Source organism: Pongo pygmaeus, chromosome 11 (assembly GCF_028885625.2).
Source record: "Pongo pygmaeus isolate AG05252 chromosome 11, NHGRI_mPonPyg2-v2.0_pri, whole genome shotgun sequence".
NCBI lineage: Eukaryota > Metazoa > Chordata > Mammalia > Primates > Hominidae > Pongo > Pongo pygmaeus.
In genome coordinates this window covers 17,626,787-17,651,249 of record NC_072384.2, presented here as the reverse complement: position 1 = coordinate 17,651,249, position 24,463 = coordinate 17,626,787, and the positions used below count along the sequence as shown (strand labels likewise).

Sequence of the window (24,463 nt, the reverse complement as noted above, 5' to 3'; positions counted from 1 at the left end):
GAAATAATGATGGGCCATAAGGATCTAGGTCTTTGCTTTGGGATCCCCTCCCTCCAGAGTCTATTTAGCCCCAGGGCACATGGCAGCTCTCACCCCTATCGTCTTCCTAACTAAAGTGGTTTAAGAGGAGTTACCTCCTGCAACAGAAGATGAAAGACCACTTTACCTTTTTTAGCTCGAAGCACCCGCCCTAGCCTTTGGGCTTCCTGACGCCTGGAGCCACCATGGGATGAGATCTGAATGAGGACATTTGCTTCTGGCAGATCAAACGAAGTGTCACCTACCTACAGAAACAAGTTGGAAGGTTTTTACATATGAGGAAAAAAAAAAAGTCAACGATTCAGAATTTAAATAAGTTCTGTAGATAATTTTGAAACATAATCACTCTTTTCTCCTCTTTGTACCAGGGTCTACCTGATGCAGGCAGAGAGGTGAAGCAATGAACCTCAGAAAGGCATCTCTGGGTCTCCAGGACCTTGTGTGAGTTCTCCTAAGAGTCATCCTGAAGAATTAATACCAGGCATCAGTGACATTCACAGTGCTGGGTGGCAGGCAGGAGCCCAGAGATGAGAGGGCCTTTGAACAGAGGCTGACTTTGAGTCATTCATTTTTTTGGCTACAGAAATATGTCTCCACAAAACCATCCACACTCTTACCTGTTGGCCACTGACACCAGCAGCACACGTGGGATGTGACCTGGGAGGAACAACTGCCCCATATGGGATTCTGACTGTAGGTGGATTCCTCAGCTCTGGGGCTCCAAACATCAAGGTTCCCAGCCACAGACATGAAGGTTTGGTGCTTATGTGCCCAGCCACAATCACATAAAATCTCATTTCTTTTTTTTTTCTTTTTTTTTTTTTGAGACGGAGTCTCGCTCTTGTTTCCTAGGCTGGAGTGCAATGGCACAATCTCGGCTCTACTGCAACCTCTGCCTCCCGGGTTCAAGTGATTGAACCCTGCTGCCTCAGCCTCCTAAGTAGCTGGGATTACAGGCCTCTGCCACCACACCCAGCTAATTTTTGTATTTTTAGTAGAGACGGGGTTTCTCCATGTTGGCCAGGCTGGTCTTGAACTCCTAACCTCCAGTGATCCACCCACCTCAGCCTCCCAAAGTGCTGGGATTACAGGCGTGAGCCACCGCGCCTGGTTGTAAAAATCTCATTTCTTTTGGGCTTTGGGTCTGTCTTAATCTGAATGACTATTCTAAGCTGTGGGGCTACAGCTTCTGATTGCAGAGTAAACCATCCCTGAGCTGGGCCTGCGCAAGTCTGTGCTGACATCCACCACCCATCATCAAGGGACACCAGGAACCAGGACAAAGGCTGCTGCGGCACACAGGATCTCTAACTTGTAAAGAGAACTTCATCTAAATGTCTACTTTTGCCAGAGTAGGAAATGAACTTTTTTTCCTTTTATAAATAAGGAAATACAACTTAAAACTCCTACATCCCAAAAAGAATTGGAAAAACCTCAAAGAGCCTTTATAGATTATCCATGATGCATGCAAATCCTCAGTATGCTCCTTCCACTAACCCCAGGCAGTGTCCCCCATCCCTGTACATGTCGGAAATGAAAACATGCATGAGAAGTTCCTTCAGCAGACGTGAATTCACTGTCCAGGAATCATAGTGTACCCACCAGGTCCCCAGAGTGCTAGGGGCCTCACCTCCACCCCATAGGCCACACAAACCTTGGATATGAAGATGGTGTTAATTTTGGGGTTGTGCTTGAAATTCTGGAGAATCTGCATCCTTTCCCCCTGAGACGTAGGTCCGTAGATATAGGGTCTAGAGAAGAATGAAGCTGTGTTAGACCACAGAATAATGCCTCAGTTATCTTGAAAACACATCAGAGGGAAAAAGGAGCTCAGGCTGGCCATTCTCAAGTAGAAAGCCCTCTGTCATGCAGGAATATCGTTACACCCAAAAAAATGACTGGCTACAGATGCACCCCCCAGCCTTCCCCACTGATTCTAGGTTTAGGCCCACTATTCTCTTCGGGATTCCCTCCTTTCCGTTTTTCGTTTTCTTTTTGGACTATGCTTTTTCCTGCTTCAACATCTCTCACTCTCAGCACAGAGTCTATACAAGGAGCATCTCCAGATTTCATGAAGCCCAAAGAGAGTGACAAAGAAAGCACTGCTATTTCCAAAAAAAGGCTGGAAGCAACTGTTTGCCAAGACACAGGCATGCTCCAAGAGATGAGCAGAAAGGAGAAAAGTGTCCTTCAGCCATTTTTGTGCTGATTTCCCATAACACTAAGTTTTAAAAACTTCTCTCTAATTTCTAGCTCCCTGCCGGGCACGGTGGTTCATGCCTATAATCCCAGCACTTTGGGAGGCCGAGGCCGGTGGATCACCTGAGGTTGGGAATTCACGACCAGCCTGACCAACATGAAGAAACCCCGTCTCTACTAAAAATACAAAATTAGCCGAGTGTGGTGGCGCATGCGTGTAATCCCAGCTACTCGGGAGGCTGAGGCAGGAGAATCACTTGAACCCGGGAGGCAGAGGTTGTGGTGAGCCAAGATCACGCCATTGCACTCCAGCCTGGGAAACAAGAGTGAAACTCTGTCTCAAAAAAAAAAATTAAAAATTAAAAAAAAAAAAATTTCCAGCTCCCTGCCGAAGCGCACAACCCCTATCAATGAACTCAATGGTTATCATCCCATAGCATTGGGAATGTCACACTCCTTCCCTCTGTCTTGGAATGTGACGGTGGACAGTTTTTGTAGCTTCCCAAGAATCATAACAACAGTGATGATGATGATGACAACAACAAAGACAATGAGGACAAACTACAGGTACGCAGGACCTACCAACACCAGGCACTGAGCTGAGTACATCAAAAAAAAAAAAAAAAAAAAAAAATCCAGCCAGGCACGGTGGCTCACACCTGTAATCCCAGCACTTTGGGAGGCCAAGGTGGGTGGATCACCTGAGGTCAGGAGTTTGAGACCAGCCTGGCCAACATGGTGAGACCCCATCTCTACTAAAAATAAAAAAAATTAGCTGGGTGTGGTGGAGGGCGCCTATAATCCCAGCTACTCAGGAGGCTGAGGCAGGAGAGTAACTTCAACCTGGGAGGTGGAGGTTGCAGTGAGCCAAGATCGCACCACTTCACTCCAGCCTGGGCAAGACAGTGAGACTCCATCTCAAAAAAAAAAAAAAAAAAAGAAAAGAAAAGAAAAAATCCAGCCAGCCCTGCCAAGATTCCTCAGCACTGTAAAAGACAAGTTTCATGTTCCCCAATTTACATGTGGGAAACCAAGGGTCAAGGAGCCTGAGCAGGTGGAACCTGGGAGTGGCTGCTCCACTGCCCAGGCCCATTAGCACCCAGAGCAGTGCCCATTAATGGATGTACCTCAAAGAGCAAACCCCTCGCCTGTGGGGAAGCTGGACAGGGCCTGGGCAGCTGCACACCCAGGCTGATGGCCTCTGGTTAGTCCAGTCACAAGCTGCCTTGCGTGATCCAGAAGGTCCCAGCCACCACAGAATTTTATCATTTTCTATGCATGTCATGCAGTGAAAAAGGTTAGAAGCCCCACTCATCAGAACAGCCTGACTCTGGATACCCAGGTTTTTAGGTGGTTTTCTCCTCCCCCACCACCAGGAAAAACTACTTGCACAGTGGGGAGCCCTCGGTTTCTAAAGGTTCACCCACACAGATGAAACAGAAGGAAAAGCACCCTCCAAGTGGAGAACATCACATTTACTAAATACTTACAAGCTGCCAGGCACAAGAATCCACCCCCCACCATCAAGGGACACCAGGACCCAGGACACATTGGGTGGCAGTAGCTACATGTGACCGAAGTACAAAAGGAGTTCAGAGGTAAACAACTTTCCCACATCCAGTCTGTCTGATCCCAAAAACAATGCTCTGCCCATAGCCCCACACTGCCAGATAACCCTAAGCCTCTCTTGCAAAGTGCTTTGGTGAAAACAGCGCCTTTCTTACGAAGGCTGGGAGGAGCCAAAAGCTTGGAGAATCCCCACCACACACGAGCGAAGAATGGAGCAATGCCCGAGAGCCACAGGATCACTTTTTTTTTTAAAGGATGGGGTCTCACTATATTGCCCAAGCTGGTCTTGAACTCCTGGGCTCAAGTGATCTTTCCGCCTTGGCCCCCCAAAGTGCTGGGATTACAGGCATGAGCCACTGTGCCTGGCCCACAGGATCATTTTAGAAGCGAGAAAACCAAGAAGAAAAAACACTACTTCATACATTTAAAGGCCAGAGACACACAAAAAAGGTAAGTACACATTGTAATGATCATTCTAGTACACAGGAGACAGCCACAATCTGCTGCCCTTCATTGTGCCAGACTGGCTCAGAGTTGACAGTGCCAGGCAAATTAACGTCCCTGTCTAAGCAGATGCTCGGGAGGCTGCAGCTAAGGCACAAGCCTCAGGAGTGCTGCAAATGTAGGTGGGGGAGGCCCCTGGAGTGAGGATCCAGAAGACTGGAGGACCACTGCTGTGGGAGGAAGGATGGGGAGAGAAGATAGTTCTTAAATAAGGCACAGTAAATATAGGAACTGTCTCATTGCCCTGCTCAAATTGGCACTAATGTGACAGTACACAAACCCACAAAGAAAACAGGAGAAGAAATAACAGCAGATGAGAGAAGTGGGTAACATTTCAGAAGCTGAAAAGCAGACAGATGCAGGCACAGTACCTGAGCTAACAGACTAGAGAAAGCAGAAGCTGGAGCTGGCAGGAGGGAAGACTGATATAGAACCCGCTGCCTCTGTGTCCTCTGCGGCATGCAGGAGGGCTCAGGAACTAGTCACCAGTTGCCTGAGAAGGTGGGGAGGTGCACAGGAGGACTGGCAGCACGTGAGTGTGAGGAGCAGTCGGGTCTGGCCGGCAGCAGGCAGGCCACCTCCACTGGTGGGGCACTGGAGGCTTACTCTCCAGGGATGCCCGGCAGAGCTGAGGGCAAAGGCGAGACTGAATGCAAAGATTCCACAAGCCCTCCTCTTCCCCTAACACATGGTGGTGCCCAGGAGACTGGAAAATTCCTCACTGAAGAAACCGTCCAGCCCAAGAGAAAAGTCCTAGAGATACTGGCATTTGGCAATCTCCTGAAGAAATAGCCAGGCCCTGCCCAGCGACTCTGGTGAGGTCCACAAGGTGGCAAACCCACTAAGCCACACAGAAAGGCCTGCCAGGTTTTCAGTGACTTTAAACAAAACATACAGTCAAGGATTAACAAAACTCAGAAAGACTCAAAAGACAGGTAAATACAATCAAGACAAAAAAATGAAGAAAGGAGACATGGCAGGAAACAGAAGGAAGCTTCAAAAGCTTTCATAGCCTCCGAGAAGACACTCTATTCACAAACAAAACAAGAACAGTTACCAGGAAAGAACTCTCAGAAATTAACAAGTCTCAATAGAAGGGTTAGAAGACAAAGAGATGAAAAAGTAGAAAAAAGATAAGCAAACTGGAGAAGCTGTTCAGAGGATCTAACATCTGACGAGTCAAGATTCCAAGAAAGGAATACATAGAGAAAGTGATTAACAACAAAAAAATAGAAATTCTCAGAACTGAAGGACACGAGTTTCCAGACGGAAAGGATATACTGAGTGCCCATCACAATGAAAGAAAAAACATTAAGAATAGCACTTTGAAATTTCCAAAAAGAAAGAAGATCCTACCAGTTTTCAAAGGAAGGAAAACACACAGCCACCACAGCAGACAACACACTGAGAGGAAGCAAAGGGCATCAGACTGCCGAACTGCTGCACTGGAAGCTCCAATGTTAGTTCTAGGACCTGGCCAAACTACTGATCAAGTGTAAAGTCAAGTAAAGACATCTGCAAACACGTGAAGTCTCCAAAGCTTCCCCTCCTACATCCCTTCTCTCAGGAACCTACTGGAACATGTGCTCCATCAAAATGAGTAACCAAGAGGGTGGAGACTTCAGGGTGGGAAACACAACAAAGAGGCCCGGGGAAGTCATGGGGTGGTGTCCAAGGGAAACCCCATGGTAACAGCTGGTGGTGTCTCTAGCTGTTACCATGAACAGGCCAGAACAGAGTAGGGGGATGGAGTGCTGGTGGGGATCCCACTGGGGAAACAGAAAAACAGAAATGAGAAATTACCTGACCCTAATGAGTTTATGGTTACGTGAAGACTTTGGAGAGGAATAATTATTCAATGTACAGAAAACCAAGCAAAAACAATGACAAGGCAATTATTAACTCCAAGGCAAAAAAATATTTACAAAAAAGAAAATGTAGGGCCAGGCACGGTGGCTCACACCTGTAATCCCAGCACTTTGGAAGGCTGAGGCAGGCAGATCACGAGGTCAAGAGATCGAGACCATCCTGGCCAATATGATGAAACCCCATCTCTACCAAAAATACAAAAATTATCCAGGCTGTGGTGGCGGGTGCCTGTAGTCCCAGCTACTCAGGACGCTGAGGCAGGAGAATCACTTGAACCCAGGAGGCGGAGGTTGCAGCAAGCCGAGTTAGAGCCACTGCACTCCGGCCTGGCAACAGAGCAAGACTCCGTCTCAAAAAAAAAAAAAAAGAAAAGAAAATGTAATAGTACTCTACAGCTCTGCCTGAACAATGACACTATATGGCTCTCTCTAAACATACTTACACAGTCAAAATAATGTAACACTGAATATTAAAGTAACCCCCAACTTGTGCTAATCCCATATTGGGAGAATGGTAGGAGAGAAAACAGGAGTGGGGAGAGGGGTGTATGTAAGAAAGCTAAACCCTCAACTCCTACAGTAGGAAGTTAATAGGCAATTTCTATAACTGATCATCAAGAAATTACTACATAAGCTATTGCTTAGAAAGATGAAGGCTGGCCAGGTGTGGTGGCTCATGACTCTAATCCCAGCACTTTGGAAGGCCAAGGCAGGAGGACTGCTTGAGCTCAGGAGTTTGAGACCAGCCTGGGCAAAATAGCAAAACCCCATCTCTACAAAAAATACAAAAATTAGCTGGGTGTGGTGGTGCGTGCCTGTAGACCCAGCCACTCGGGAGGCTGAGGTGGAAGGACTGATTGAGCCCAGGGGCTCAAGGCTGCCGTGAGCTGTGATTACACCACGCACTACAGACTGGGTGACACAGTGAGACCCTAACTCCAAAAAAAAGAAAGAAAGAAATATGAAGGTAAACAACAAGAAAGAGTCAAAAGCGGCTGTCTTCAAGGCACAGAATTCTGGGTGGGAAAATAGAAGCAGGGAATTGCTGTTTTCACAATAATCTAAATGTGGACTTGGATTAAAAAGTCTTTCTAAATTAAATAAAGGTATAATTTTAGGAACTTGAGAAACTTAATCTTTCTATGAGTTTGTTTTCCCTTCTATAAAATGGGAACAACATCTTATATGGCTGAAGTGAGGATTAAATAAAACCTATGTATAGTACCCATAGCACATAGCTTGACCTGTCTCCATAGAGGACCTCGCCTTCTGCAACACTTACAGCACCTGAAGTCCTGTATCACTGTAGGAGCAAGCGCAGACCTCTTCCTCCTTACTTGGCAGAGCTTTACAAGAGCCAGGTTTTAAGCACAAATATTTGGGTGGAGCCATGGGTTGATGAGGATACTGCGTGGCCATTTCTAAGAAGCTCCTTCCAGATGCCAGTCCGTACTTGGGATGCCAGCCCAGCCCGTCTTGCCTTCCCAGCCCCTAGGCCATCCAGTCTGGCCTCCTCTCCACCCACAGAGCTCACACAGTCCAAAGCTCCAAATGCCAACTCCCACCCACCTTTGGAGCCCAGATCTTCCATGGGGCCCCATCCAGCTCAGTCCAAGTCTCTGCTCCCTGTTCTTTGGGCTCAAGGTGACTAGCCCCCCTTTTCTCTATGCTCTAACCTCTGACTCCTCTCTGACCACCTACTTCTTTCCTGGTTTCCGAGGCCACGGCCACAGAACAAGATCTTTGAAGCCCAAGAAGTTCCTGAGAGAAAAACAAAAAAACAAAAAAACAAAACAACAGCCACCTTCTGCACTCTCAATGGGGAAGAGAAACTGGCCTGGAGGAAGCTCCAAGTTTTCAATTCTTACTTGTTCAGTCGAATGGCATATTCCTTCAGGGCAAACACATTGTCAGCAAAGACAATAATCTTGTCATTCCTCCTTTCATGAAACTTGATCAGAAACTGGCAAGCTCTAAATTTGTTGGGGTTCATGGTGTACAGCAAGATTCGTTTCTTGGTTTTGATTGCCACATATTCCCGGTAAAATTCAGGAGACATAGGGCACCAGACCTGTGATGCAGTAAGAACCAGGGGTCATTTTACAAGTTTAAGCATCACACAATTAAAAACTTTTGAAGACCTCTCTCTAGCAGAATTAGCTTTAAAACAAAACCAGTCAGGCGCAGTGGCTCATGCCTGTAATGCCAGCACTTTGGGAGGCTGAGGCAGGCAGATCACTTGAGGCCAGGAGTTCAAGACCAGCCTGGCCAACACAGTGAAACCCAGTCTCTACTAAAAATACAAAAATTAGCTGGGTGTGGTGCTGCATGTCTGTAATTCCAGCTACGCGGGAGGCTAAGGCAGGAGAATCACTTGCCCAGGAGGCGGAGGTTGCAGTGAGCCAAGATCCACTGCACTCCAGCCTGGGTGACAGAGTTAGACCCAGTTTAAAAAAAAAAAAGTATGTGAATTAGAAACCAGTACAACTGAAAATAAATGCATGCACAAAACTAAACCCAACCTAATACCTCCTGTTGAACCAGATGTTTTCACATGTCAACCACTTAAAACAGTTTTAAATGCAATCACATCCAGGGAGTTATTTTCACACCAGCTGCAAGTGAGCGAAACCAGATTCTAAATCGGTAGTGCCAGCAATTCCTCCATTTAGGCCACACCTGCACACACAAGTCAGCACTGCTACTGAGTACTGCCACCTCTTCACACACTTCCCAGCAGGGCCGGGAGCATGTCAGTTAGGCGCTTGGGGCTATCAGAGCAAAGCCCTTTGCTGCCAGGCTCCCAGGCAGCACTGTGGTATGAGGGGCCTTCATTCATCCCTGTGCCCTGAATGCTAATCCTCACCCACAGAAATCCTTGACTGGTAAACCCCGTGGCTAGGAAAAAGAATCATCACGAATTCAGGGGTATGTGAGATATGTGGCAAGGCAGAAGATATGCGGCAAGTGGGTCTAGTACCACCCAACCACAGGGTGACTGAGGATCCTGCATGAGGTGGTAGCAGGTGAGCCTAAGTCCTGACCTGTATCTGCCCATGAGGAATCGATCTGATCACTCCCCTGCCCATAGGAGGAGGCCCTTTCCCAGACGCCCCCAGCCCAGGCCCAGCTACCTCAGCACACTGGACTTTGGCGATGTAGCCATTATTCTGCAGCTCCATCCAGTTGGCTTCGTAGAGCTTAGGCCCAATCAGAAAATTTAAGTCCACAATTTTGTCATCTTCGCGGACGAGGGTCGCAGTCAAACCCAGCTTACAGTGGGCCTGCACGATGGTGAGCACCCTTCGGAACATCTTGGCTGAGGAAACAATGGGAGCATTCACACTGTCACTTTTCTTGCTTATTTTTTATTTATTTATTTTTAAATATTTTTTGTAGAGCTGGGATCTCATTATGTTGCCCAGGCTGGTCTTGAACTCCTGGCCTCAAGCAATCCCCCTGCCTTTGCCTCCCAAAGTGCTGGGATTACAGGCGTGAGCCACTGCACCCAGCCTACACTGTCACTTTTTCAAATGTTCATAGCTGTGCAACTTAACACTGGCTTATGACACCACCTGAGCTAACCCTCGGGTTTCAGGACCACAGAAGCTGGCTCTAGACAAGAATGACTAGGCATGGAAAAAACTACTTTAAAGTTCATATGGAACCAAAAAAGAGCCCGCATCGCCAAGTCAATCCTAAGCCAAAAGAACAAAGCTGGAGGCATCACACTACCTGACTTCAAACTATACTACAAGGCTACAGTAACCAAAACAGCATGGTACTGGTACCAAAACAGAGATATAGATCAATGGAACAGAACAGAGCCGTCAGAAATAATGCCACATATCTACAAGTATCTGATCTTTGACAAACCTGACAAAAACAAGAAATGGGGAAAGGATTCCCTATTTAATAAATGGTGCTGGGAAAACTGGCTAGCCATATGTAGAAAGCTGAAACTGGATCCCTTCCTTACACCTTATACAAAAATCAATTCAAGATGGATTAAAGACTTAAATGTTAGACCTAAAACCATAAAAACCCTAGAAGAAAACCTAGGCATTACCATTCAGGACATAGGCATGGGCAAGGACTTCATGTCTAAAACACCAAAAGCAATGGCAACAAAAGCCAAAATTGACAAATGGGATCTAATTAAACTCAAGAGCTTCTGCACAGCAAAAGAAACTACCATCAGAGTGAACAGGCAACCTACAAAATGGGAGAAAATTTTCGCAACCTACTCATCTGACAAAGGGCTAATATCCAGAATCTACAATGAACTCCAACAAATTTACAAGAAAAAAACAAACAACCCCATCAAAAAGTGGGCGAAGGAAATGAACAGACACTTCTCAAAAGAAGACATTTATGCAGCCAAAAAACACATGAAAAAATGCTCACCATCACTGGCCATCAGAGAAATGCAAATCAAAACCACAATGAGATACTATCTCACACCAGTTAGAATGGCAATCATTAAAAAGTCAGAAAACAACAGGTGCTGGAGAGGATGTGGAGAAATAGGAACACTTTTACACTGTTGGTGGGACTGTAAACTAGTTCAACCCTTGTGGAAGTCAGTGTGGCGATTCCTCAGGGATCTAGAACTAGAAATTCCATTCGACCCAGCCATCCCATTACTGGGTATATACCCAAAGGACTATAAATCATGCTGCTATAAAGACACATGCACACGTATGTTTATTGCGGCATTATTCACAATAGCAAAGACTTGGAACCAACCCAAATGTCCAACAATGATAGACTGGATTAAGAAAATGTGGCACATATACACCATGGAATACTATGCAGCCATAAAAAATGATGAGTTCACGTCCTTTGTAGGGACATGGATGAAATTGGAAATCATCATTCTCAGTAAACTATCGCAAGAACAAAAAACCAAACACCGCATATTCTCACTCATAGGTGGGAATTGAACAATGAGAACACATGGACACAGGAAGGGGAACATCACACTCTGGGGACTGTTGTGGGGTGGGGGGAGGGGGGAGGGATAACATTGGGAGATATACCTAATGCTAGATGACGAGTTGGTGGGTGCAGCGCACCAGCATGGCACATGTATACATATGTAACTTACCTGCACATTGCGCACATGTACCATAAAACCTAAAGTATAATAATAATAATAATAATAATAAAAGAAAAAAAAAAAAAGAATGACTAGGCAAACGCTTCACCATCACTTTTAGACCTGTCCAAAAGAAAATGAAAAGGAGAACAAGAGGGTGAAATGAGCTTAAGGAATCTCTAAGCTAATGAACCCCAGCATTCCCCTCACAACAGTTATCAGTAGAAGTGCAGATGGCAATTTGAAATACAACCTGCAATACTTACTATTAATATCATTAAGCTCTAACTTATGCAAGGAATTTTCCCCTAAAACTTGTACCCAGGTTACTGAAAAGAAAGTTGACAATCTAAGGGGAGGAAGAAATGAAAGAAGCCAGCTCTGCTCAGCTTCCCACCATTTTCCCAGAAACCGAGAAGAAAGCCAAGCCCACAGGAGTGATGAAACTCCAGGCACTGTTCGCCCAAGAGCTCCGGCCGGCCTTAGGAAACTCCCCTCTCCAAACTTTACCAATTCAATCACTTTGGTCAACCAGCAACCTCCTTTTTCTTCCTTTCTTTTGAACATTATAATTCTCTCTGGTTTATCAAATAAAATAAACACATAAAGGGTATGAGATATTCATTTTTAAAAAACCTAATTTATGGATTTCCACAGGCTCACCTTTTAAAAATTCTAATACTCTGAAGCAAAGTTAAAATGTTTGAGTCATGCTTATCTTACATATAATTGAAAGTAGGGCTAATGATATTTCAGAAATAAATGGACACAAAAATCTAAGGAAAAAGAGGCTTGAATGCACCAAAACACAAAGACGTTCACAGTGAAATAACAGACGGTTGCCTAACTCTAAGCAAATGTTTAGTTTTTACATCTACATGGTTTGCACACAACACCACATGCAAACACACACACACACACACACACACACACACACACACACTACACAGAAAACAAAATCAGCTCAGGGTTATCTCTAAGGAAAGACTGTGCTGGCTCCAAAATACAGTAGCCAAGAACCTCAGACCAAGCTCCCCATGTTAGAGGGAAATGGTAGTCAAGGCAATGGCTACACCAACCCAGTGTGGGCTCCAGGAAGGCAACACTGGGGGACATATTGACCCAAGACAAGGACAAGGCAGGTAGGACTCTGCCTGGACACCTGTGACCCCGTCACACCCCTCTACTACACTCTCCTACAGCCCTGACAGCTGTCACAGGTGAATAACTCACAGCATACTACTCAATATATTTTTACAGACACGCAGCTGTGGAACCACCTAGATCAGGATATAGAGCATCAGGCACCCAGAGGTCTCTCCCCTGACCCCTCCTGTCAATAACTAGCACTCTTCCTTGAGGGAACCACTCCTCTGACTTCTGAGAGGGGTCTGTCTCCTTTCTGAACTTTGCATGAATGAAATCATAGTATGCACTTTTGTGTGTGGCTTGTATCACTCAACATCATGTCATGGTTGTCATTTGGGATTTATTTGTGTGGTTACTTGGCTGTCCCTTCCACTTTGTCTCCAGTGCCAAGTACAGTGCCTGAACTTAGTAGGTTCTCAATAAATACCTGTAGAAATAATGAAACTGGCACAGTACCCAGCACACAGGAAGTACTTAATATACACAAGTACCATAATAGGAATCTCTCATTAATAAAAAGGCATAACAGAGCTCCTTTTGAAAAATCTGTGAAACAGCACAGCAATCTTTATCCTTTGAGATAAATCTCAAAGATTGATCACTCCACCTAACCCAACACAGCAGACATTGGACAGTCAGGAGACTTATTGTGATTTCCTAGCATTCCCTTATTTAACATTTGCTCTCTGGGACAATGAGCATGGCCAGGCCACTGGGCTTATGGGGGCTGTACTCAAAAATCCCTTAGAGTTTGTTGGTTTCACTCCGCAACTCGACCAAAGACTAACTCATCCAGTGAACTAGACAAGAGAGAGACAAACTCACAGACATACGTGAGTGTGAGGTGCACCTTTTTGTACTTGTTCATCAGATAACCAATCCCAAACCTGTGCTGTTGTCCCCTGGAACCTGGGACCTGGGGTTCGGGTTAAAGAAAAACATGAACGTGTACCAAACATATAGTCAGACAGAATGCCTCAAGCCCCGAACACAGCTTCCAACCAAACTGCTACAGAACAATTCCAAACTCCTTTGTGGGTAGTGATTCTCTGTACCATCAATTTTCAATCCTAGCAGACCCAATATCCACCCTTCCACCTTTTTTCTTTTGAGTTTTTAAATTCTCACGATAAAACTGACTTGGGGCAGGCGGGTGGGGGGGCAATTCTATGCATTTTAACATATTTACATTTTTGCAACCAGCACCACAATCAGGGTACAGATAAAGACAGCATCCCCCAAAATTCCCCTATGCTCTCCTTTAGAGTCATCCATCTCTGACTCCCCACTTCTGGCAACCACTGATCTGCTGGCCAGCACCATACTGTCATTGTATAAATGAAATCACATACTATGGAAGCTTTTGAGGCTGACTTCTTTCACTCAGCACCAGCACCATGCTTTTGAGATTCATCCAGATTGCAACATGCAGCACGTTTGTTCTTTTTCACTACTGAGTAGTGTTCCAGTGTATGGATGTACCACAGCTTGTTTATCCAGACACCCACTGATGAGCACCTGCGTTTTGGATATTATGAACAGAGCTGCCATAAACATTCGTGTACAGGATTTTGTGTAAACCTATTTTCATGTATCTAGGATACCCAGGAATGGGACTGATGGGTCATGTGGTAATTTTATAATAAACGGACAAACTGTTTTCCACAGTGACCATACACTTTGCAATCCATCCCTCCAGGAATGTGTGACAGTTCAGTTGCTGTGACCTCATCAGCACCGGCACATCAGTATTTTTTATTTTGGCCACTCTAACTGGCATATGGGAGCATCCTGTGGTGGGTTTAAATCTGCAGTTCCCTGATGACTAATGAGGTTGAACCCTTTTTCAAGTGCTTCTGTGACATATGTATATCCTTTTTTGGTGAAATGTCTGTCAATTTCTTTGGCCCATTTTTAACCTTTTTGCCACGGCCTGAATGCCTAACAGGAAACTCAAATTCACACATCTAAAGCCCAACTCCTGATAGTCACCTTCCAGACCAGCTCCTTTGAGAGTGTTCCCCATCTCAATTAATGCCGACTCTATTCTCCCTTTGTTCAAGCCTAAAACCTTAGTGTCTTTATTGATTTCTCTCTGATTCCACACCTGACCTGTCAGTTAATGCTTCACAACATATCCAGAGTCGGATCACGCCTTCATCCTTACTGGTTGACACTTCTTGGGATTCCACAAACTCACCTCACCGCTTCTATCTTGCTTCCTTCAGTCTATTTCCAGCACAGCAGCCAGGGCGGTATTTTTACAGTATAAAGTCAACTCATGTCATGCTCTGCTCAAATCCCTCAGATGGCTTCACACTAAGAGTACAAGCCAAAGTTCTTGCCACGGCCTACAAGGTCCTACAAGACCTGCCCCAATACCACTAATCTTCCTCAGCCTTGACTACTGTTCCTATGCTCTCCTCTGGCCGCATGGCCACCTTGTGCTGTCTCACTATGCCAAGTACTTTCCCACAGCAGGGCCCACACCCTGGGCTTCCATCAGAAAGACCTCCAATCCCTCCCTGGCCAGCTGTGAACATCTCTAGGTATCTCCAGAAACCCATCAGGGCTGAAGAGCTCTCATGCACAGAAAGAACCAGATGCTGGGGCCATTTTGACAACATTTTGAACACTACCTGTGAAAATGCCTCAGATTTCATTTTGTTCATAGTAACCTCTATTAGACTTCTTAATTTACCCTAACCTGTTCATCTTTATTTTGTTTTTTGAGACAGAGTCTCACACTCTGTCATCCATGCTGGAGTACAGCTGCACAATCATGGTTCACTGCAGCCTCAACCTCCCAGGTTCAAGTGATCCTCCCACCTCAGCCTCCTCAGCAGCTGAGACCACAGGTGCACACCACCACACTTGGCTAATTAAAAAAATTTTCTTTTGTAGAGACATGTTTCACTATGTTACCCAGGCTAATCTTAAACTCCTGGGCTCAAGCAATCCTCCTGCCTTGGCCTCCCAAAGTGCTAGGAGACCACAGTTGTCAGCCACCATGCCCACCCCTAATCTGTTAATCTTAATCCCTTAATCTGTTTTTATCAAAAAAGATTTGCCCAAAAAACTATACAACAATAAAAGGAACAAACTACTGACAAATGCTAAGGCTCAGATGAATCATTACGGGAAGTGAAAGAAGCCAGACATAATATGTATTGTATGATTGTGTTTATATAAATTTTCCATAAAAAGCAAATCTATAGTGACAGAAAGCAGTTCAGCAGTCATCTGAAGCTAGATGGAGAAACAAAGATTGACTGCAAATGAGTACAAAGGAAATCTAAAACTGGATCATGGTAGCTGAATGCAGTGGCTCACGTCTATAATCCCAGTACTCTGGGAGGCCCAGGCAGGCAGATCACTTGAGGTCTGGACTTCAAGACCAGCCTGGCTAACATGGTGAAACCCTTTCTCTACTAAAAATACAAAAATTTGGCCAGGTGTGGTACCTCACGCCTGTAATCCCAGGGTGAGGCCGAGGTGGGCGGATCACCTGAAGTCAGGAGTTTGAGACCAGCCTGATCAACATGGAGAAACCCTGTCGCTACTAAAAATTTAAAATTAGCTGGGCGTGGTGGCACATGCCTGTAATCCTAGCTATTCGGGAGGCTGAGGCAGGAGAATCACTTGAACCCGGGAGGCAGAGCTTCCAGTGAGCCGAGATTGCACCACTGCACTCTAGCCTGGGCAACAAGAATAAAACTCTGTCTCAAATAAAAAAAAAAATTAGCCGGGTGTGATGGTACACACCTGTAGTCACAGCTACTTGGAAGGCTGAGGCAGGGGAATCAGCTGAACCCAAGAGGCAGAGGTTGCAGTGGGCCAAGATCACACGACTGCACTCCAGCCTGGGCAACAAAGCAAGATGCCATCTCAAAAAAAAAAAGAAAAAAAGAAAAGAAAACTTGGATCATGGTCATGGTTGCACTGGTCCACAAATTTACTAAAACTCATTGGATTATATATTTACAAGGGGTGATTTTACGGTATATAAATTAAATCAATAGAGCAGCTTAAAAAAAAAGGTTTGCCCATGATACTTGGAGAAGTAGGGCTTCTATTACATATTGACTAAGGATCAATATTCCAGGCTTCAAATAAAACACATCACCACCATTTTGGGAAGGGCTTTTCAGTGCTCCTCACCCAGTTTTTAGAGGGCCATTAAAAAATGGATGAAGCTTAGCAGCAAAAGAAAGATGGAGGAAAGAAAATATCATTTTCTAAATGACTACTGAGCCAGTGATTAAGCAAACTGTGAACGTGAACACTCCTGCCTGCATCCCACTTAAGAATTACTGGCCGGGTGCGGTGGCTCTCGCCTGTAATCCCGGCACTTTGGGAGGCCGAGGTGGGTGGATCACGAGGTCAGGAGTTCAAGAACAGCCTGGCCAAGATGGGGAAACCCTGTCTCTACAAAAATACAAAAATTAGCCTAGCATGGTGGCAGGTGCCTGTAATCCCAGCTACTCGGGAGGCTGAGGCAGAGAACTGCTTGAACCCGGGAGGCGGAGGTTGTGGTGAGCCAAGATCGTGCCACTGCACTCCAGCCTGGGTGACAGAGTGAGACTCCCTCTCAAAAAAAAAAAAAAAAAAAAAGAATTATTAAAAGCTTTATCCAGCAAGCCAGCAAGTCTTTCTAGCCAGCTGGGTGGGCTGCACAGCAGTCCCTCTCCCAACCTAACAACTGGAAATTGGTTTGTCTGTTCAGCAAGTGGACAGCTCAGCTCCAGCCTGCTTACCTGGTATGGTGTGCACTTCATCCAGGATCATGAGGCCCCACTCCTGGGTCTTGAGCCACTCCATGACTCGCTCAGCCTCCCAGGACCTTTTGGTGGTGTGGCCCAGCATGGAGTAGGTGCTAATGGCAACGGAGCAGCCGATGGGCTTGTCCTTGGCATCAGAGGTGAACCGGCAGATCTGGCTATCGTCAATGGTGGACCACATCTTGAACTGGGCTTTCCACTGCTCCACAGAAACGGCTGAGTTGCCCAGCACCAGACAGCGTTTTCTGACAGTGCATGCAGCAGTCACACCAACCAGGGACTTTCCAGCACCTACAAGAAACAAGAGTGCAATCCCACCCAAGGACAGGTTGAAATGAAGGACAAGGACAGGCAGAATGACTCACAAGTACAGCAATCTAGGAAAATGTCTTGTAACAGTCCACATAGCTGACATCTGAGCGACACACACTGCTCCAGCCTGTTTTCTTCTTTATAATGAGGAGATGTGCCCACTTCACACACATATGTGAGAACTGGCAGGTGCTGGGGCCTACTGTAGCACTTTACAGGCATCTCATTTAAATGTCAAAATCTCAAAACAAACCGGTGAGAAGAGAAATGCCTGTTATTGTTATTTTAAAGACAGAAAAACCTGGCTGAGCCACCGTGGCGCAGTGGCTCACACCTGTAATCCCAGCACTTTGGGAGGCCGAGGTGGGTAGATCACTTGAGGTCAGGAGTTCAAGACCAGCCTGGCCAACATGGTGAAACCCTATCTTTACTAAAAATACAAAAAATTAGCCAGGCATGGTGGCGGGCACCTATAATCCCGGTCACTTGGGAGGCTGAGGCAGGAGAATAGCTTGAACCCAGTAGGCGGAGGTTGTAGTGAGCCGAGATGGCGCCACTGCACTCCAGCCTGGGCAACGGAGCAAGACTCTGTCTCAAAAGGAAAAAAGAAAGATTGATAAACTAAAGCTGAGGAGTACTTTACCTTGCCCACAGCCACGGGACAGTGAAGCTACTGGATCCCAGCATGCCTGGCCCACAGAAGGAGGCACTCGGCAAAAGACCACTATTATTATTATACAGCAAACGGGGCTGAGAATTCAGGGATGCGCTGCGTGTGTACAGAGAAAATGAAATTCCAGGAGCTTCTGAGTTTACTACCATCCACCATTTGAAGATCAAGAGAAAAATCAAGCTTTTCCATTAAACAGAGATCCTTCCTTTATTATAAAAATACACTGTGAGTTACCAGGAGTAAACGTAAATAAAAAAAATTTGTAAAGTGAAATAAAAAAGCAAAACACCATCAAAATAACCCTTGGAGTTTTGGAAAAAAAGAACCTCTCCTTTCCTGAAGACCTTGCCTCTGTAAGTCCTCAGTGGGGTCCCAAGGTGAGTCTGCTGTGGCCTCTGGCCAAGAAGCTAGGCTAGGACCTGACATTACTGAGGATAAGTGGTCAAACAGGTGCCCAGGGGGCCACTCCTGCCTTTCCCTGGACTTGCACACCATCCTAGTCATCCAGGAACACCAAAGTTTCTGCACTAGGGAGTCTACAAATACACAACCCCTAAGGCTGATTCAAGAACAAGAACCTAACCCCACTAAGTGCAACAGCCCCTTGCCATCATTACAATCTCACCCCTCACGTGCTCTAATTTTTCTTCGCTGACTCTAGCACCACCCAAGATTATACACATCCGCTTATCATCTGTCTCTTCCCCAGAAGAATGAGCTCCATGAGGTCAGAAGTATTGTTCTAGCCACCATAATACCCCCAGTGTCCAGGCCAGGGCCCATACACAGCAAGCACTCAAATATTTGTCAAGTCATGAATCAGGGAGTCACCTGATCTTGGCTTTTTAGCAAGGTGTGATTTAGGGAAATGTGCAGAGAGAAAGCGGGAGGCAGCTGGCAGATCCAGACACAACAGCCTGGCCACCTTCTTAACTCTGGTACCACTTACCGCAGGGAAGAACAATGACCCCCGAACGTGCACGCCCGTTTCCAAACATCTTTCGCAAGCTCTTCTCCTGATAGGGTCTGAGGACAGCTGTGGGCTTTAGATCAATGTTGATATCAGGGTTGACAGAATCATTCCGGAAGTCGTATTCTGCCAACAGAGGGTACTCCAGGTGGATGCAACGTTTCTGGAGTTCCTCAATCATTTCCTGGAAAGTGGGCACAAAAAGGGTTTTAAAATCTTGTTAACTCCAAAGAGTGCTCAAAAACATCACATCTTCTAAGAGGTCCAATGGTCAAAAAAGTGGCATTCTATCTAAACTTCTAGAATTTTAGATCTTGCTCAGTTAACAACTGGGATAAAGCACAGAAAAGCAACCCAGACTAACAACACTTTCAAAATGAAATCTAATCAGCAGGCAAAATTGACCTTCAGGCACTGTTTCTCACATCTTCTCAGGAACCTGTGAAGACCAGGCTACCAGCCTGAAAAAGAGGACACTGGGACTTTAACTCCATCAGGAGAAATGATGCCATGGCTCACAGATAATAAAAAGGAGAAAGCAATTCAGGGACCAACAGGGATTCCTTCCTTTCACACAGACTACTGGACTAGCTTCTAACAGCAGCTCAGTGAAGGAACCAGGAGGAAGGTACATTCACTAACCTGCTTGACTTCAAAAGATACCGTCTGTGTCTCTTCTTCTTCTTCCTCATCCTTGTCCATTTGCTCATAGAAGTCAAACAGGTCCATGGGGATGTCAGATTTACCCTGTGGATCTGTCACTCGGGAAGTGGAGGGCCCACCACTGCTTTCAGCAGTCTTAGAAATCTGTGAGAGAGGTAGGTGCTCAATGTGCACACAACATTTAATTCTGCTGTTATCAAGCAATGGGTGAAGTTGTAAAGGGTAGAACCAGCAGGGCTGCTACGTTGTAAGTGCTGGGTTAAAGACATCTGAGAGAACTGAAATCCTAAATGCCTGCCCCCACCCAAGGGTGCCCCAGGAGTCCACATACGGCAGATTTGCTTGTGAAAGTCTCTGTGATGAGCTCAGTGGTCTCCCCTTCAGAGTTTCTTAAGCGGCATTCTCGGATCACCGGGTCCTGGAGAAGATGCTGGATTACATCAGGGTGGGAACTTTCAACGAAGTATCTGCAAGCAGGGGAGGAAGAAGGGGTCTACTGACCAGCAGGTACCTCCTGGAGATTCCACTGCTCATTCAGTTAGATGGTCTGGAAATACAAGCCTCATGACTCTCCCCACAACCTTTCGCCAAATCTGTACCATAAGCTGCTGGCCATGATTTAACATACGAGGGTTGTGTGCAAAGCCCCACTTTGAGGTCAAGTAAGCAGGGGCCTGAGCCCAGCTCCATTGCTAGAGGAAATACAGTGGCCAGTGAATGAGTTTCCAGTCTGGGCCACATCTCTTGTTTCTCTTCTCTTATCTGTGCTTCAGAGGAGTGAGGTATTGGCACAGAAAAGACAGCATGAACATCAGGTCCTTACCATATCCCTTTATTCCTGCTGGTGTGCAGAGAGTGACAGTGCCTTGAGACAGGCCTGTCACGGAATCTCTTACCTGTTGTGCTTCAAGACCAGCTTGACTTTTCCATAGCTGACAGTACACAACTGCAAACAGAGATAACATCCAACAGGTAAATGTGCAGCTAACTCAGAACACATTCACTACTGGTCACACCTTACCCCTACCAACCAAGTGAAAAGTTCATTTTACTTTAGGGAAACCCAACTTGCAATCCTAAAGGGGTCAGATCTGCCTAAACTGAGCTCTTTCCATTGGTCTCTGCTTTCTGAGAACAAAATCTTCCTCTTGCTTGGGTAATTCTGATGTATATCCATTAAATTATAAAACGCTGCTTAAAATCTCCTTGCATTCTGCCTTTCCTCTCTATTCCCACAGCCCCCACCCTAGCCTGGAGAAGACCACAAGAGTATTACTACAACTCCACAGAGTATGTGCACAGTAACTGCTGCTTAAATAAAATGCAAAGCCTCTTCACCAATGCTCCTATTTCCCCAAATAGAATGTAAGCATCTTGATGGCAGAGAATACAGCTTAAATCCTCCCAGGTTCCCAACCACCTTTAGGAAGGAATACAGTAGAGGCTGTGTGGCAACAACAAAAATTTGCCACTCAGGCCGGGCACGGTGGCTCACACCTGTAATCCTAGCACTTTGGGAGGCCGAGCCAGGTGGATCACCTGAGGTCAGGAGTTCGAGACCAGCCTGGCCAAAATGGTGAAACCCCATCTCTACTAAAAATATAAAAATTAGCTGGGTGCGGTGGCGGGTGCCTGTAATCCCAGCTATTTGGGAGGCTGAGGCAGGAGAATCGCTTGAGCCCGGGAGGTAGAGGTTGCAGTGAGCCAAGTTCGTGCCACTGCTATCCAGCCTGGGCGACACAGCAAGACTCCGTCTCAAAAAAAAAGAAAAAAAAGTTTGCCAGTCAGACTTTGAGGGGCTGCCTGTCCCCACTGTTGTCCCTGATCCACCACTACAGTGCACCAACACCTACATCCCTGCAGGCAATTCGCAGCCAAGACCAGGCAGAGCCACAGTGTTGGTACAAGGTCCTCTCCTTGGGCACGCTTTCTTTTTTGTTGTTGTTCTGAGGCAGAGTCTCACTCTGTTGCCCAGGCTGGAGTGCAACGAAGGGTGAGATCTCAGCTCACTTCAACCTCTGCCTCCTGCGTTCATGTGACTGTCCTGCCTCAGCCTCCTGAGTAGCTGGGATTACAGGCGCCCACCACCATGCCTGGCTAATTTTTGTATTTTTAGCAGAGACAGGAATTTCGCCATGTTGGCCAGGCTGGTCTTGAACTCCTGACCTCAGGTGATCCACTCGCCTCAGCCTCCCAAAGTGCTGGGATTACAGGAGTGAGCCACTACGCCTGGCCAGGCATGCTTTCACATCACAGGAAAAGAGAGCTTTCTCCAGGACTCCTGCAGCTTCTCTGGGACTGGCTGCAGTACCATACTGAATTCCTGTGGCACTCTTCTGCCACTCCAGATCCCAAGGTCTGAATCTGGCTCCCTTTGGATCAGCCAAAGGCAATGAAAGTCACTGTCCATCTCTTTTAAATGGCATTCACCCATCTCGCAGAAGAAACCTAGCATGTTCAACTGTTAATCACATGGAACCCTCTTTGTTTTGTCAAAAACATCTGAAGTTGTTTTTGACTTTCCCTCATGGAACTTGTTGACTATTGGTCTCCTGCAGATACTTAGCTTTTGACAGAGTTTACCACCTGTGTTAGTCAGCTTGGGCTGCCATAACAAAATTCCACAGACTGGGTGGCTTCAACATTAGAACTGTATTTTCTCAGAGCTGTGGAGGCTGAAAGTCCATGATCAAGGCATCAGCCGATTCAGTTTCTGGTGAAGGCTCTTGTCCATGAACCACCTTCCCATTGTGTACTCACGTGACAAGGAGGGCAGGCGAAAGAAAGCATGCTCCGGTGTCTCTTCTTACAAGGACACTAATCATATTGGATCACGACCTCATTTCGTCTTAACTACTTTCTTACTCCAAATACATCACCATTGGATATTAGGTTTTGAAGACAGAATTTGAGGGGAACACACACAATTCAGTCCCAGCACACTCACTTTGGGCTGCATTTCCAAATTCTCCCTGGCTACAATGGGCCTGAATTAGTAGCCCCTCTGTGTTAATACCCACAGCTGGGAGCAGCTCATGAGAAGCGTGGCCTCACCCAGAACACAATGCTGGATCCGGAGTGTAGCGGCTGGGGTAATCAGTCGTTACGCTCCCCACAGGAAATCTGAATGGCACATTCTCATGGCTGCCACAGGCTGACAACATGGAGCACCTATGCCCATTGTTACATTAGCAGGGCAGGTGGAATTGCTGGCCTCAGCTGTCACTTGCCTTAATAAACTGCATAATTCCATCAGGGACTCCAGTCTTGCTGAGCTTCCTGAGGTACTCGGTGATGTCACTGGTTTGCAGCCCAACGCTGACGGCTGCATACAAGGAGTAGGCAGTTAGTTTGTACTCATGCACATGGGTTGGTCGGCACACTGGCTCTGCAATAGCCACCAAGAAGTCTTGGGCGTATTTGTAAACTGGAGAGAAGGCTTCCAAGAAGATATGGCCATCGGGAGCCTGAGAGATACCAAATGGACAAAACGGACAAGGAATCATGAGTTACAGAGACTACTGGGCTCTTGCCCATATCATTATCAAGAAAGAATAAGCTGCCCAACACCACAGATATTCTTGCAAGCACTCCTTCAGACAACTGTGGGGCCTGTTACTTTAATCAGATACAGAGAGTAAAGAAAAATAGAAGAAAATGTTTCCAAAGTCAACAGCTGTTTCCCACTATTCTGCACAGAGAAAGCCCATCTTACTGGCTATCCTCAAGTTACCTTTTGGCTAGATTTCAACTAAATGTATAACATTAATTATTTTAAGTAGAGCAAAAGCTTGCTACCGAACATGTCTTCCATTATTTGAGGAAACAAACTGTTACATGATAAATGCTATTTATTTGGCAGATAAAAGTATTCACCACATGGGGTAGGGCTGGGGAAGGAGTGAGAGTAAACCGAGGGGTTAGAGCTGTTGGAAGCCCAGGTCCGGCCGCCACACATGTGCGCAACTGCTCGCTGTTGCCTTGGGCTGTTCCAACGTGTGTGGATGAAAGTTCTCTCCCGGCCAGTTCTAGGGGCAGTATCCTGAATGTCAGTTTTGACTCTGAGAATGCCCAAGATTTAGCTACCGCTCCGCACACTCCTGGGCCCTGCCCAAGCTAAGGGCATGCTTACCACCCAGAGGGGCCTGGAGGTGTGGTCGTCCTTCAGCGGCATCTGCAGCCTGTAGTCCTTGGCTCCATATTCATCCACTTTGGTGCCGGACTCATCCACCTGCTTCCCCGCCGCCGAGGGAACCGCTTCCTGAGGGTCGTTCCCAGGGGCGTCCTCTTCATCATCCTCTTCATCCTCATAGTGCCGCTTCCTGGATTTCTTCTTGTCTGCAAGATACCAACACAGAAGTAAGCCCAGCAGGAGCCTAGGGTTCCCTCCGCACCGCTTGGCAGCATTTCACCTGCGCCGCCGCAAACTCCTAGCTAAGAGCCACCTGCATCCCGCAGGCGTTGCGCCCCTCACCCGTCTCCCCCAGGCCGAGTTCGCTGGGCTGCGCCCAGGTCCCGCATCTCTCCCGCCCAAAGGCCTGTCCCAGCGGGGTGCGCGCGGGAGGGGCCAGCAGGGTCGGCCGGCGCGGAGAAGCCTGGAGCAGCTCCGAGGCAGAGCGGGGGGCAGGGCCGGCG

General features: G+C 46.5%; 1 protein-coding gene across 2 annotated transcripts in view; it reads right to left on the bottom strand.

Annotated features, from left to right (window-relative positions):
• ERCC3 (ERCC excision repair 3, TFIIH core complex helicase subunit) overlaps window positions 1-24,463 on the bottom strand; it is a 38,692-nt gene that overhangs the window by 13,936 nt on the left and 293 nt on the right. The window contains exons 1-12 of one of the 2 annotated variants that reach the window (XM_054477163.2): window positions 24,303-24,450; window positions 23,961-24,166; window positions 23,059-23,295; window positions 20,725-20,774; window positions 20,160-20,295; window positions 19,808-19,972; window positions 19,145-19,349; window positions 17,187-17,501; window positions 9,314-9,498; window positions 8,048-8,250; window positions 1,694-1,790; window positions 167-284 (exon numbers count right to left, since the gene is read on the bottom strand). In XM_054477163.2, the coding sequence (XP_054333138.1) occupies window positions 167-284; window positions 1,694-1,790; window positions 8,048-8,250; window positions 9,314-9,498; window positions 17,187-17,501; window positions 19,145-19,349; window positions 19,808-19,972; window positions 20,160-20,295; window positions 20,725-20,774; window positions 23,059-23,295; window positions 23,961-24,002 (1,753 nt within the window). In that variant the 5' untranslated portion in view covers window positions 24,003-24,166; window positions 24,303-24,450. Of the gene's footprint in view, window positions 1-166; window positions 285-1,693; window positions 1,791-8,047; window positions 8,251-9,313; window positions 9,499-17,186; window positions 17,502-19,144; window positions 19,350-19,807; window positions 19,973-20,159; window positions 20,296-20,724; window positions 20,775-23,058; window positions 23,296-23,960; window positions 24,167-24,302; window positions 24,451-24,463 lie in introns of those variants that run through there. The other variant, XM_054477162.1, reaches the window with a different exon arrangement.